The 15,519-nt window shown below is 39.0% G+C and overlaps 1 protein-coding gene across 1 annotated transcript; it reads right to left on the bottom strand.

The window, feature by feature from the left end:
• Positions 1-13,165: 13,165 nt before the first annotated feature.
• Positions 13,166-13,915, bottom strand: LOC139124716 (uncharacterized). The gene has a single exon (XM_070690834.1). The coding sequence runs from the start codon at positions 13,913-13,915 to the stop codon at positions 13,166-13,168; it is 750 nt and encodes a 249-aa protein (XP_070546935.1).
• Between the last annotated feature and the right edge of the window lie 1,604 nt (positions 13,916-15,519).

The raw sequence follows: 15,519 nt of genomic DNA, 5'->3' as shown, positions 1-15,519 counted from the left end.
GGCTGAAATTCTGCTCTATTTGGGCAAATCCTTTCCCTGCCTACCTTTACCTCCTAACCAATCCCAGAAAAGATGCGATTGACTTCTCCTAACGTCCAAAACCGCTCATTTTCTGAAACATAACATACTCGACAAGTTGTTTACCCATGGAGATCCCCATTTTGAATCTCGCTGCAGAGACCCCAGTTATCTCCACAGACCGTTGCAGGGCTGTGGTGGAGGCCGTATACGCCAGGAACACACAGACCTGTAATCAGGGCTACATGCTCTGTTGCTGCTCTAGAGAGGTTAACGCCAGTCTCGGACTTGTTGGCCCTGCTAGAGAAATAAATTTGGCTGAGCTTCGGTCGGTTATTATTCTGCCGTCTCGAAACATCGGTTACACAAGCAACATTTCGGTGAAATTCCAAAGTCAATTTTGTTTTCCATAACTCAATACAAACCTTTGTAAAATTTGACCCCCCTTCAATCATTGATTGTAAAATTTGACCCCCCCCCCTAAAAAGCGGTTTTGTAAAAGTCAACCCCCCTGATTTCCACCGACCCCCCTCCCCGTAAATAACGAATGCTCTCTACGTTAAAAGAAAATAAGAAGACTGTTCATGTGATAAATATATAATCCCATGGTATTTTTCTCTGTTTCACGTCATCGTATACGAGTGTTTTTCGCGGAGCCGCACAACTTCTCGCCTTCGGCTTGAAGTTGTATGGCTCCACGAAAAACACTCGTATACGATGACGTCAAACAGAGAAAAATACCATGGGATTATATATATATATATATATATATATATATATATATATATATATATATATATATATATATATATATATATATATATATATATATATAAAATCGGAAGTGAGGATGGTCTCAACAAGACACAACAAAAGGCTTTCACGGTGACTAGCTTTCGCCCTGCTTACAGGGCATCATCAGGTCCAACTTTATATTATATATATATATATATATATATATATATATATATATATATATATATATATATATATATATGTATCTGTCTATGTGTCTTAATATGTGCCAAGGGTCTTGTTGCTGTCTTAATGTTAATACAAGCATGAGTGTGAGTTAATTCAATAAAACCGATATTTCAATGAACAAAGAAACAAAGAAACAGACAAATAATATATGTGATTGGGTTTAATTAATTTGCGCAGCATTATGAGTATCATCGCATTTGTTTCTTGTGCCGTCATATATTAGCGGAAATACCGTTTTCAGTATATCTTCTAAAATTATAATATTTGCAATATTTCGTATGAATAGATGTGTTTGAATATTAAAGTTAGAGGGAAGGCGGTTACGAGCGTTATCTTTAAGGTAGTTTGCGCCTTGCAAATGACGGACTTAAACGTTTTCTAAAATTTTCCTGAAGCGAACTTTCATCTTTTTACACATTTGATAATGATGATCTCGTGCCTTACGCAAATGCAAATGTTTAAAATACCCTGAACATATGTTCAATTTCGTTAATGTTTTGCTTAATAGATAAAATGCCCTTCTACAGGTCGTCAAATTTCAATACTTTTATCATGATTTCAACCTGGCAGACAACTGTATTGGTAAGGTGTCATTTTTTATCGTAACGATATAGATGTTCGATTCACTTATTTCTACGAGACAAAAAGAAGGAAAAAATTGATGAAGAGGAAATTAAATTGACCAATGTAGATTCATTCAATGCACTAAATGTCCGAACTAAACGAAAAATCTGGTATGAAACTGTATAGCACAATCCTGTTTCAGCAAAGCAAAACACTAAATAATCATGACACTCCTTCCGAGTGTGAATGCGACAAAACATTCCATTTATCTCTCGGTGCAATTAAATTACATTTCCAAGAAAGATACTTGGTAATGGTGAACGGTAGTTCCTAGACAATGGGGGTGGAGGAACTGAGGTTCCGCAAATGGAGAGGTGCCAAAACCCACGAATGGCTTTCCGTCACTTTCTTTTCTGACGACCATCAGAACGGTACGTCAGAGGCAGGATTTGCTTCGTCGGTTCAATATGTGTACCTAAAAGGTTTATAGATTGATTTTGGAAATGAAATAACGTACATTCTCACCTCAACAAGAGACACCAGTAGTCCCTTGCTTTTTATAGGATAGCAACGCGGATTATTTAACGATGATAAAAAATAAACCGTGTCACCTTCGCACGGTGCCATTGTCTTCCATTCAAACAGCCACTTCAGGGTTGCCAGGGTTATACAGACCTGAGTTCGAGATATTGTTTGGCTTGACTTATCATGAAAGTGTCTTGTCGGTTGTTACGATGCAGCGCTCGCTGTTGCTACGTCACTGCTTTACCGATGATTGCGTGTCTGTTTTTGTATTTTCTGATAGAGTGTCCAAATGGATGGTATGGTATTTTGTGCAAGGACCACTGTACCCTGTAAAAATGGCGGCACGTGTAACAAAGTTGATGGTTCCTGTCATTGTTCTACAAACAATTTTGGAAGCAGCTGTCAATATGAATGTAATTGTCAAAATGGAGGTACATGTATGTCTGACAGCTCGTGTTCTTGTGCAAGTGGCTATTACGGAGAGTTGGGCGAGAGCGAGTGTTCGAGTCCAAAAATCGTGAATATGACAGGGAAACAGGGCATTGTGTCTGTGAAGAAGGTTTTTATGGAGAGTCATGCTTACCCTGTAACTGTTTTGACAATGAATTGTGTGACCCGTTTGATGGGCTCTGTTTTTGCAAACCTGGTTACTACGGTGAAAGCTGTAACAAACAGTGTTCTTGTTTTAATGGCGCGCTACTGTGGTGATTATAATCCCGATCTTTGCAAATGTCCATATGGATGGGTTGGTTTGAACTGCACAAATTGCGATAAATCAAATGGTCTTTCATATTGTGAGGATAAATGTTTGCATTGTTACAATGGAAATAGGTGTTCGGTTGAAAAAGGTGACTGTGAGTGTTCACCTGGATGGCAAGGTAACAGATGCGATAAAAATTGTGACGCGGGTTTTTACGGTCATAATTGTTCACATATATGTCATTGTTTACATGGTAGCTGTAACTCTATAGATGGTTCGTGTCATTGTGAAATTGGATGGATGGCGTGGTAAGCGTTGTGAGATTTCCTGTCCTCAAAATTGTGTTCTGTGTACGATAAATAACTGTACAGCTTGTAAAGCAGGATGGACTGGTATAAATTGTACTGATGAATGTAAACCTGGCTTCTACGGCAAAGGTTGCCAAGAAACATGTCCAGAATGTAACTGCACTACGTCTTGTGATGGTGTCAATGGAAGCTGTTTTGGTGTTGTCCGGTAAGATTTGTTGCCCCTTCACCATAGAACAAATAAATTCTCATTAAGATGAGACAGTACGACTTTGACAAGTAGCTCACGCAGATATAATCAAAAATTGCCATTTATGGTGGAGCTGCATGTTGCCAAAACAGTTTTTTTTCGAAGCAATATTTCTCATCAAAGATGACAAGGAAACCCCCTCATACTTTATGTTTCAAAAGGCAGAGACTACAATGTAGTATGATAGCAGTAGCTTACTCGAACGACAAAGTGGTTGTATATTTGGGATAAAAAAACCTCAATTTTGGTATTAATGATAGAAATTAATTTAAGTCAAAACTTGACACTATTTTCTGAGATATATTTCACTTGAAAGAAGAGTATACGTAGAAAAAAACAACTCTTTTATTTAAATTGTCTATCCTCATTCTAAAATGGCATTTGTTGAAAGTCTGAAACTCAAAAAGTGATTAAAATCATGATAAGCAAAATAAAAATGCCTCGTATAAAAAATGTAAGACCTTTATTGCCAACCAGTCACCATGAAAACGTCCGTTCACGGTAGGGTTTACATGCAATGCGCTTGTAATAGGTGAAAAAATTTATATAATAGCAATGATAGCGACGAGTTCAGAGTATTTCTTGGGTAACAGTGGCAGAAAAAAGCGTGTAATGGTGTGCAAAGATAGGCCTGACACATGTGCACTACGAATCCTCATACAGTCATCGTTGAGGCCCACCGTACACGTTTTAAAGTTCCTCTTAATACAATAAATATGGTAACCGTTTGAATGATAGTCGCAATTCATACAGGTCGTCTATCGTACATTTCGCAAAAAAACAAACTATTTTCAAAATAATCTGTACGCAAAGGTGGTTTTGTGTTTTATCTGGCTATCCAGTACTGACGTTATGACTGTTCTTCTATGTAGCATTGTATAATAATCATAGCTTTGTTTAATTAAAAAAAATCACGGTAATGTGGCATTACGTAAAACGTGCTGTATAATTTCAGATGCAATGAACTAACATGCAAATATCCCAACGGAAAATATGCATTGAATATCCTTTTCAACTCGAATGTCAAGATGCATAGAACGGACGTCTCTGTAATAACAAAACCGAAAATGGTAGGAAAATATTGATAAACAGTTCTTACAGTCCCACGTCAAACCAGCTGTTAATCCAATACTGCTCGACCAAGCTGTCAAATGAATATCAAATAAATGAATCTTTTCCGGGTATTGTTCAATAAATGAACCATATTAGCCATTATTTGCTAAGAGTTAATGTTGTGCACGAATAAAAATGTTCACACTCTATGATATTTATGTTCTAAAAATTGTACTTTCAAAAAAATTGTCTCTTAAAATACTTTTTATATTAATTACACTCATAATTACTTATCATTGTGTTCATATATCAACCTATGGCGATTTTCATGTTTACTTCCTTTAAGTAGTATATAACCTTTTTATTTCCTCAGGAATAAATTTTACCGATACACGAAACAACACTCTGGGTCCGAGGGAAGATGATACCATTCCGTATTATATATGGATTGCAATAGCTGTCATTCTTGTCATCGCTTGCATTTGTTCCATTGCCACAGTCGTATTTATTGTCCGAAAAAGGCAAACAATACAACGGTAAGCTGGAAAATGTTCCGAATCCTAAAAAAGCCAGGGAAGTATTAATTCAATCTTAGAAAAAAGTAATAAGACGTTTATCTAAGAGATTATAAAGTCTGGTTTCCTGCTCCTCAATTGACATTTCGAGAAATCTACCAAACATTATAATATATAATTATGTATGTAAAAATATTAAGTTACAAAATATAACACAACATGAACATATCCGAGCTACCGTTACATCATTGAGGTAATAGATGAATGAGATATTTCTAAGTCTCAGTATATATTTCTAGATATATTGGTTGTTCATGTTTATGTAATTACAAAATGATATAACAATTAGTCGTTCAAGGTAAATCATTAGTGACTTGTAATTCTGATTTTTAATGATTACGGTTTGCAAAACACAGAAGTCTTGATAAGCGAAATTGATGCCATGCGATACAAATTGGTATTTCTTGATTACAATCAGTGTTGACGTCTCTTCTCACATTAACTTGTATTTTCCATTTGCAATCTTGTAGTTTGACAGACTTGCACTGTGGCTATTTTTCGTTTTATATTTATAAATGTCAGCAACTGCTCACCGTTCAGACCATCAGAAGAGATCCAGAACCCCTGCGAAATAAATATTTCATTATAATTGTTAGAAAAAAAATGAAAAGATGATATTGATACAAACAAACAAACAAGCAAGATATAGAAGCTGTCGAACTTTATGATCAACTTACAAAGAAAAGCATCATATCCACGCTACTGATCTGTATATTATGTTTCATGCTCATGATCAAAAATATCAAACTTCTAAATTGACCGAACATATTGACGAAAGTACTCTGATGTCCTTTGGATATATTCAGGATTTTGAGTTTTGACATATTTCTCTGACAGAGAAATATGTCAAAACACAATATTTCGGTGCTATCACAAATACGTTTATATGCATCAAAAACTGCAAGTGCGATTAGCTATTTGATAATAGATTCAATGCTGCACTTATACAAATTTTTAACTGTCAAAAAATACAATGTGTTGCTGTCTCTAACTTGCAGCATTTTTAAGTTCTTACCAAGTACTTCACATAGTACTTTCGAAGTATGCACAACATTTTCCCATGAAGGTTCTCATGAATTAAAACTGTCAGGTTCACCTGTCTACTTAATCAAGCAATATTTTATCCCTGTTACCTTCCTGGTTTTCAATATATTTTGGGCCTGTCTGGTCCCGGATTCGACCTTTATAGTTTTCAGTTCGTCTTCGTAGGATGTACGCAATATTTCTTCATCCTAAAAGTGGCCCAACATCTTACTAAATTCGGTAAATAAATAGGTTTATGCCCACCTTTCATTAATAGGAATCCAGAATACTGTGAAGCTACAGACACATATGGTGAGTATTACTTTATCAAGAGATATTGCGTATGCATCAGGCAACACGCAGCCAATCCAACGCAAGTGACGTAGATCTGTCAACAAATATGAATTTGTATACATACAACACGTTAAAGTGTAGATAGTTAAAGTAAATGGGATGATATAAAATACGTTTACAGATACTACAATTATGACATTGATCTTAATAATAAAAGTTGATTCACGATTTAACTCGGCAATTTAAGTGTAGAAGTACAGATGCTTTGTCAAATAGGTGAGATGAAATGCCTTATCACAACATCAACTAACATCTAACCTTCGTTTTAACCACATCGATGATTATTTTCTCTATTTCTTACTTTAAATGACGCAATTCTCTGACCCTTTCAGAACACAGAAAATGCAGGAATAGCCAAGAGTACGAAAACTGGCGTAGTTCTTCTATGAACTACACGGGAGATTATCAAGATCTGCGTGACTTAACGCACTCACAATACCAGATTCTCGATACATCTAGCAAAGTATCCTGCAATTCTCGTGAATTACATGTACAAGGCACTGAAGGGAGCGGTAAGATGTTGTTTCATACTAGATTGCTGCTAAGTATTGACTAAAATGTGAAAGAAAATGTCGAAATGTGCTATGAATTATCTTATCTCATTCTTAAATGGCGACGATTGAAACACTGACATAAGAAGTGATCAATATCATAACCAAAAATTGAATGTGAGAACTTTATTGTCAAATAAAATTGTCGTTTTGTTATATAGTACTCAAAGAACCAAATGTAAAAAAATCGCAAAATTGACACCGCCAGAATGAAGTTATTTTATGAAGTATTTTAAACCGGAGAAAAAAGAAGCCGTCAAATAGTGTGATCAGCACAAAGTCTACGTACATTAAGGCTTCTCTCTCATCCAACTTACAACTCTTTGGCATGCTGAAAGGTGAACCCAAGCAATCCTGGGATGAAAATTATTGGAAAATCTTATGAATCGTTGCAAACAGTAATTTTGAGCAAAATACGCTTTTTGTATGCAACACTACCTAGGTGACCACATTTATCATGCATTAAATGCCGCACTGCTACTTTTACAATGTTATTGTTTCTCTGTATTTCCTTTGTTATTTTTTGCTGTCAACATATTATCCGCCATGTTCATCCTAGACCCTTTATATCTGAACAAAATCAACATCAACGTTACATTCGAGATTACACAGCAACAAAGAAACGAAAACAAATAATTACGACAATGATATGTTTTTGCATTCCATGATTAACCTATTTCCCTTCCAGACAGCAAAGCCTATATGCTAAAAGTTACTTAGGCGTTTCCGGAAAAGTGCTAGCTTGATAAAGCAAAGGTGGAACATTGGGCAACATTGAGTACAAATTAGCTGAACACTTGTCACATCCCAATGATTATAATCATTATTCAGTACGCTTCTTTTCTTCCTTGTAATTTTTAATTTATCACTATTGATTCATTTATATCAGATCTCCAACAAGACAGAGGTACTTCTGACTATGAGAATGTTCTTAGGAATGCAACAAACGGAGAAGATTATCAACAACTACGTGACTTTTCATACTCTCAATATCAGAAGCTCTATTTATCAGACACTCAGTTTTAAAGTTTTAGTGCACAAAGTCTATGAGTGATAATTTGTTAATAAATTGTACTTCAACAGATTGAATAGACAGGCATGGCGAATTTTCTTTAATAAAGAAACGTTGATAACTCTGACACGAATCGGAATTTACTCGTCCACAATAAAAAATAAAGTCTGTACAATGGACAAGCTGAAATACCAAGTCGAATACTTTGTATCTCAACAGCTTTCAAAGGTGAAATACGAAATTGTTGCTTAAAGTCGAAAGAATTTAAAGAAAACCAAAAAGCAGGTTATGTTAAAGGGCCTATGACATGCCCCATACAACCAAACGTAAAATCACTCTTTGGGTCTTGAAGTTAGCCTACGTCACTGTCTTGCATTGCGTATCGCCCCCCTTGTCCAGATAAAAACGCGAGTAAAAGTTACGGGCGGGCGTGTACCCCTAACCCAACTTGTTCGACTTTTTTCGGCATTTCGAAGTTGAGCCGACGACTTATCTTAATACGGGCAAACAGTCTTCACACCTCCGCAATCGCATGTCCGTAGGGCTGTGAGGCAAGGGCTGCCTTTGCTCAGAACGTACACCAGGCGCGCAACGCACGAGAGAACATTGTAAGTTACCAACGGTCACATGTCGCGTACGGCCGATCGCCGCGCCGATCGAGTAAATTAAAATGACTGAAATTAAAATGACTTGTCAGGGTATCTGATTAGGTGTACTATGCTTTCGTGCCAAATATGGGAAATTTCATCGGGAAACATTTGCGAGCCAGGAAGCTTCCCGTCTCTACACAATTGTGAACGGTGAAGACGGCGATTCAAAATGGCGACCCGACAATGCGGCGACAAGCTTTCTTTGTTTTTCTTCATCAAAACATGTACAAAATAGGCCTAACGCATCATTTTTTGCTGGGTTCGTTTGCTCTGAAAATGCACGGAACATGGGTCGATTGCACCATTTGTCTCGTGCTCCAAGGAAATGATAGTTCTGTCAAAGGTCGACGTCCTAACACAGCTACACTCAGAGTGTGTTTTCGGAAAGGGTAGTGAATTGCGCCCAACCAAAGTAGTTTCATAAATGACGAGCACTACGAATTCTTATTACCATACCCACGGTCCCTCATTTTGTGGAGGGACCGTGCCATACCTTTTGTGTTTATCGTCAAAGTGTTAACACGACGGAAGTGGTAATCGGACTGCTGTCGCAATAATCGGACGTCGTATTTGGAAAGTGAGTAGGGGCTAAATGTTGGTAATTTGAAACTTCAAAACCCCAATTTTCATTTTCAATGTGTTTAAAAAACTAAATGTAAATATTTCGTGATAATTAGTTACGTTTAATATACGACATAACCATATTTCGACGTGTTTGGCGCTTACCTATGGGCTGTCTCTGTGTGTTGCTTTCGGCACCTTTTATCGTATGGTCTTGCTAACATTGCCGAATTTGTATAGCCCGAAATAGCTTCTACTAAGCAAACTATCAAAAACGAGACAGCAGTATCACTTCACTTAATATGAGGTCACACAACTTGTAAAACGCTATCATTACGGAGCGAAGTGAGTCCGACGAACAGAATGTGATTGCATGTCCGAAAACTGAGGTCGTTCGAAAACTGAACGCTGAGTGTACTGTAGGCCCACTGCAGCTACAACATGAAATGCATTCAATCGAAATACTCAGGCGCGGGATTATTCCACATTTTATAAAACAAATTCAACCGTGAAAAGTTCAAACTAAGACTGATACTGTCTTATTTCATACAAAGAAATGAAAAGTAGGCTCGTCGTACTGTCAAATCTGTCCCGAGCATTCCATTGCTTTGTCCACTCGCGCTTTGTCATTCCGAGTCAGAATCTGACTCTGATTTGGAACCACTCGTCCCGGATGCCTGGGGTTGCCTATGTGTCTTTAAGCTAATTCCCCTCGAAATCACTTTCTGAATTCTGGTCAACACTGTCCTCGCTGGAAGCAACTTGATAAGTCCCTGCAGCTGGACCGCCGGTGCACGGTGTGGCTTCCTTGCCAGTGTTTACTGGGCGTCTGTGAGCACTGTTTATATAGCTGACTTTGTTTGTGGTCTAATTTATACAAGGACCGCTAAATACACTTTCGTGACAATAGCGTTGCAGAAATGACGTCAACTCTACCTGTTTGTCAATATGCAAATACCGCTGCCTGGCTCGGGTGCGAAGAGCCCCCCTGATAACCAAGCAAGAAAAGGGAGTGAAATTCGCCCTTCGCGCACATCTTTCCGAACTGACACAATATGCAATCCATAGACAGGTCCCCTAGCTGAGTTTTTGAAGGGAAAAAATAAAAACTTTGGAAATCATGTCATAGGCCTTTAATGCAGAAACCGCGGATGCCAGACAAATTGCGTGTGGCTTTGTCTTGGGATGTTGTTAACCAACTGTTTCCCATGATTTTTTCGAATACTAGAATTGGCCGCTGGGTATATCTTGTGCCTAAATTATTTTGCATTAGTATGTAAACTTCCGTATACTGACATTTCTACAAAAGTAAGGTTGTCATGTATTCGAAAAATTAATAACCTTATTCGAATGTAAGATTTACATCAACGTGCTTTAAACCATGACAATCATCCATTCATTTTAAAAAGTCCTGATGACGTTGAATTTCAGAATACGTAGAGATTAGTTGTCATTTAAATGTATATCATGATGCAATATTGTTTCAGCGGGTATGTGTAATTACTTTGCCCTGTACATGCATATAGAATGACTACAAATGAATTAGATAGCATTCATAACGAGAAAGCGAATAGAGCCTCTAATTAGCGTTGCAAGGGCCCAATCACTATAGCAGTAATTGCAATTTACAAAGTACATCTACTATATAAGTAAACCTTCAGTTCAAATAATGCATTGATTTTGAAGAATAAAAAATTTGGAACGTTATCATGTTTTTTTGTTGTTTTTTTGGGCCGAGAGGGGCAAACACCAATATGGCCGCCAAACCATGTGATTGATCCAAATGCGCCTCACAAAGTTGAAAGTAAATTTCAGTCCAAATTCTTATAGTGTGTTAGCTCTCGAGAAGTAAATATGTTTATCTTTCGGTGACAAAAGAAAAATGAAGACAGCAGACCAACTACATGTAGAACTCAAAATCATGTTAGAAGATTTTTAACAGCATTTATCATTGCTTTCCACCAGTTTGCGGGAAATGTGAGACGTTATTCATGTCAGCTCTTTAAAAAATAATGTTGAATGAGGGCTGAGTAGCCATGACTATGGCACTATTTGATAACCTAACGTGCAACATCAGTTCGAACATTCGCATTTGAACTCGAACATTACCTAAGTGCGACAACAAATATACTAATAGCTTTTCTACGTTATCGAATCGATTTAACATGACTTTATCACTTCATAGGCCTTGTCGAAATCTAAATGTAAACTGCTTTCTCTGCGTTTTGTTTCCATTAACATAAATGAAATGATAGGGTCCTGTACGTGTTCATCCGTCATCGTCTTTTGTCCTCTTGATTTCCTTTTCCGTTTCCGCTATATATTCAGAATCTGTGCAATTGTATTTGTTAGTGTATAAGTGACCCGGTGACATTTAGAATTGCTAATAAACTTGTTTATCTTTAAATGTTTGACAATTTTCTCTTATCTCCATGAAACTATTTTTAGTGAGTGACTTTGTTTCGGTTTAGTTCATCACTGACCGCATGATTTATGTTCGCCAGCCAACCCAGTGACCTATGTCTGCCGATCGAAGGTTTAAAAACCTAGTTTAATTTTCACTTTTTTGTATTTAACATTTTATATGGTTACTTGAGGTTTACAAAAAGGTTGTTTTCCAATTGTTACAGGAATGTATTTTACATATGGTTTTATGTAGTAATACAGATTATAATAATACAGGTCTTGTACTTGTAAATAAAAGGAATATCAAGTTAAAACACACAAGGGACAGAAAGAAAGAAAAAAGAAAACATAATCTTAAAAACTGTCCCCCTTTCTTAAGATGAGAGTTCAACTTATTCTTTTTGTTAGCAATATGAAATTCCAAGTTTTGAATATTTTGAAGATATTTTTGAAAGCACCCAAACTTGGTTTTTGATTTGATATTTTGATCTATAAATATAGTATTTAGCAGCAAGGATTACAAAGTTTAAAAATAAAGAAAATCTTCCATCTCCAAGAATAATTTGTCTAACAGTTGGGCGACTCTGAAATCCAATTCTATTTCCCCATACCCTTTTAATTCCCTCCCAAAATTCCACCAAAAACACATTTATGAAACAAATGAACCAGTGTTTCACTCTGTTCCTCACAAAAGGTACATTTCTCAGATTCAAGTCTTGGTGGTGTCATTTTTGGTAACGTTATACATTTGTTGGAAGTATATTATGCAGTATGCTCTCAGCTTATTATCAATTTTCACTTTATAAAGTAACTGATACAACGAATTTACAACTAATCTTCAATAAACTCATTAAACACTCTAGTAAAAAAAACCCTGATTTTGGGGTAATAAAATCACAATCATTTATCCACTTGGACACATTTCTTGTATTACAACACTTTATCTCTTTACACACTATGCTTATCTTAAATAAAACCTCTTGTTCAGGAACTCTAAAACTGTCTATCATCTGCTTATCTATTTTTCGTTTCCAGTCTTTTGGTATGGCATTAATAATTCCAAACTATCGCAGCACGGATGAATTTGGAACTCCCATTTGTCTTACTTTTTCCCATGAAATAATTTTACCATTTTGATCAAACAATTGTCCCAGATACACAATATTTGCTCGTACAAATTCTTTGAAGAACATGGATTTCCCCTGAAATAAAATGTTTTGATTATTCCAGATTATTTGGTAAACTGTACGAGCCGGGTGGAAACATTGAACGAAGACAAGGTTCTCGCGCCCAAGGGATCATCGTGGTGGTGATACGGCTTGGGGGGAGGGGGTCCTGGGGGACAGGTAAACTGTACGAGCCCGGGTGGAAACATTGAACGAAGACAAGGTTCTCGCGCCCAAGGGATCATCGTGGTGATGATACGGCTTGGGGGGAGGGGGTCCTGGGGGACAGGTAAACTGTGCGAGCCCAGGTGGAAACAACATGGAGGAACGTTAGGTGACAGAACACAGACGTGGAACACGACGAGACATGTAACGTTTGAGTCATAGTGCAATGGAATGAGGCTGACTGCAATGACGACTAGGCACCCAGTGAGTCCAGAAATAAACAGGGTGGTGCCATGAGAATTAGGAGGCTAGCCGTTGAAAAGCATGACGCAAGGAAGTTTCTGATGTTCTTATGTAAAGTCGATAGCAATTGCTGGACCATCTGCCCAATGTCTGGATCAGGTGGTCTGGAATTTGTGATGCTGCGGCTGAAGTGGCTGCTCCAATGCGGAAGGAATGGCCGGCGAAGAAATCCGGTCGAAGGCCGATACGTGATAAAACAGTCCGCAGAAATGTTGTGAACGTGTTGCGGTCTAAAGATGTTCTTTCTGGCAGGAGGAAAAAGGGTTCGGATGCACTTGGACACATAGCTTGACGGACAGACATGAAGCGAAGTAGTGTGGAAACAGGACAGATTGCGGTACCCGTGGGGAAGAGGCGCAGGTTGAAGCCGCGGCGAAATTGGTCAGTTTTTGATGACTTCAGTCGTACTGATAGACAGGAGACTTGTCCGTTGGATGCAGTGGTGGTAACGTCCCCGAAGCAGAGGTTATGCTGGGGGTCAAACTTATGGGTGGTGGATGTGAACTCGCTACAGCGTAGAAACCCGAAGAAGGCGAGGAGGAATGCCGATTGCAACAGAAGGTCTACGTATGGGCCGAACACTCCTTCGTTGAGGATGTTGCACATGCGCCGGAGAATGTCGGCTGTAATGGGGAGGCGTGGTCTTGTGCTTGAGCCTTGTACACGGTGGATCCCCTTGAGAACATTCTTGAGGCGTGGGTGAGGTTGGCCGTATTCCGACACGAGGGGATTGCGATGGCCATTCATAATGTAATAGGAGCGTATTGCCGCTAGATACAGTTTGATAGTGGACAATTTCAGGTGAAGGAAGGTGGCGCAGTGGGAAACAAAATAGACTAGAAGCTCTTCGGACACGTCAGGCAGAGACGTTGAACTCACTGGAACGTCTGACAACGAGCAGAAAGTGTTTCCATGCGCGAACCCCCGATGAATAGGAACCGATTGTCCTCTTGCTTAGTGAAGCTTGTTGGAAGATTGCCACAGCTTCGTTCAGTGGAACATTACTTCTGAGGGCACTTGGCAGGGGGCTGGATCCGCGTGTGGTGCCTTGTCCCGAAAGCGCTGCATCTGAAAACGAGACAGAGAGTCAGCAATAGTGTTCAACTTCCCAGGGATGTGTTCGGATGAAACATGAAGTGATGTGTGGCTGCCAGAATAACGAGGCGCCTCATTAATTTCATGATGATGGGTGATTTGGAGCGTCCTTTGTTGATGATGTGGACGGTAGCTGAATTGTCGCAGTGGAACAGTATGCGTTTGCGCGCCCAGAGATGGCCCCACAGGAGAGCGGCAATGACAATAGGATACAGTTCTTGGAAGGCTATAGAAAGTGCAGGGTCAGAGTCTAAGCGCAAGTTGCTGTCCCAGCGTTCTTGGAACCAGTGGCCGATGAAGTAGCCGCCGTGACCAATGCCGCTGGCATCTGTATAAAGTCCATGTCTGAGCTGCTGTTGTACTTGTGTCGAGGAACATGGAAATGCCGTTCCAGCTCGCGAGAAAATGGTGCCACATTGTGAGATCGAGCCTGCTTTCTGATGAGATGGTGATGTGAAAGTCTAGTTTTTGTGTGGCCTTAGACAATTCAATAAGTCTAGAAATGAAAGTTCTTCCTGAACCACGACGCGACACGCAAATGTGAGGTGACCGAGTAGACTGAGAAGTTGTCTTTTCGTGCAGGATTTGCGATGTAGGAAAGAAGCGACGAGACCGAGTATTCTGTCGAGTTTCTCTTGTGGCAGGCGGGCTTGCATCTTTATGGTGTCTAATTCTATGCCGAGGTATTCAAGGCAGTTGGTGGGCCCGACGGTTTTGTGCGGTGCAATCGGGATAGCGAGACGACGGAATATCAAGGTCAGGAGGGCCATTGTTCGGTTGGCATCAAAGGATGGAGGGTCGACGGTGAGGAAATCGTCAAGGAGGTGGAAAATGGTGTCAATACCGTATACCTTCTCTGCTATCCAAGAAATGGCGGTTGAAAGTTGATCGAAAATCTTTGGGCTAGAACGAGAGCCGAAGGGGAGACGTACGAAGAAGTAAAACGGCCTTGCCACTGGATACCGTATAGATGCCATAGCGATGGATGGATAGGGATCAACTTGAAGGCATCAACAATGTCCGTTTTGCAGAGCCAAGAACCCTTTCCAAGTCTGAGAATAGAGGCAATGGCGTCATCAAGTTTAACGTAAGATAGACTGAATTCTTCCTTGTCAATGAGTTCGTTAATGCTTGAAGTGACTGGGTCGTTACGTGGCGAGGATAGATCAACGATGAGACGTTTTCGCAGAATACTTCTTTTCGGCGAGACCGATAGGACTACAGCGGAAGTTAGCAAAGGGTGGCTGCTCAAACGG

The sequence above is a fragment of the Ptychodera flava genome (genome assembly GCF_041260155.1).
Source record: "Ptychodera flava strain L36383 chromosome 23 unlocalized genomic scaffold, AS_Pfla_20210202 Scaffold_24__1_contigs__length_23054250_pilon, whole genome shotgun sequence".
Lineage (NCBI taxonomy): Eukaryota > Metazoa > Hemichordata > Enteropneusta > Ptychoderidae > Ptychodera > Ptychodera flava.
The sequence above is the reverse complement of the archived record's forward strand: the minus strand, read 5'-3'. Positions and strand labels throughout refer to the sequence as shown.

Coding starts and splice junctions, on each gene's coding strand:
- LOC139124716 (XM_070690834.1), bottom strand. CDS start 13,915: ATGAATGGCCATCGCAATCCCCTCGTGTCGGAATACGGCCAACCTCAC.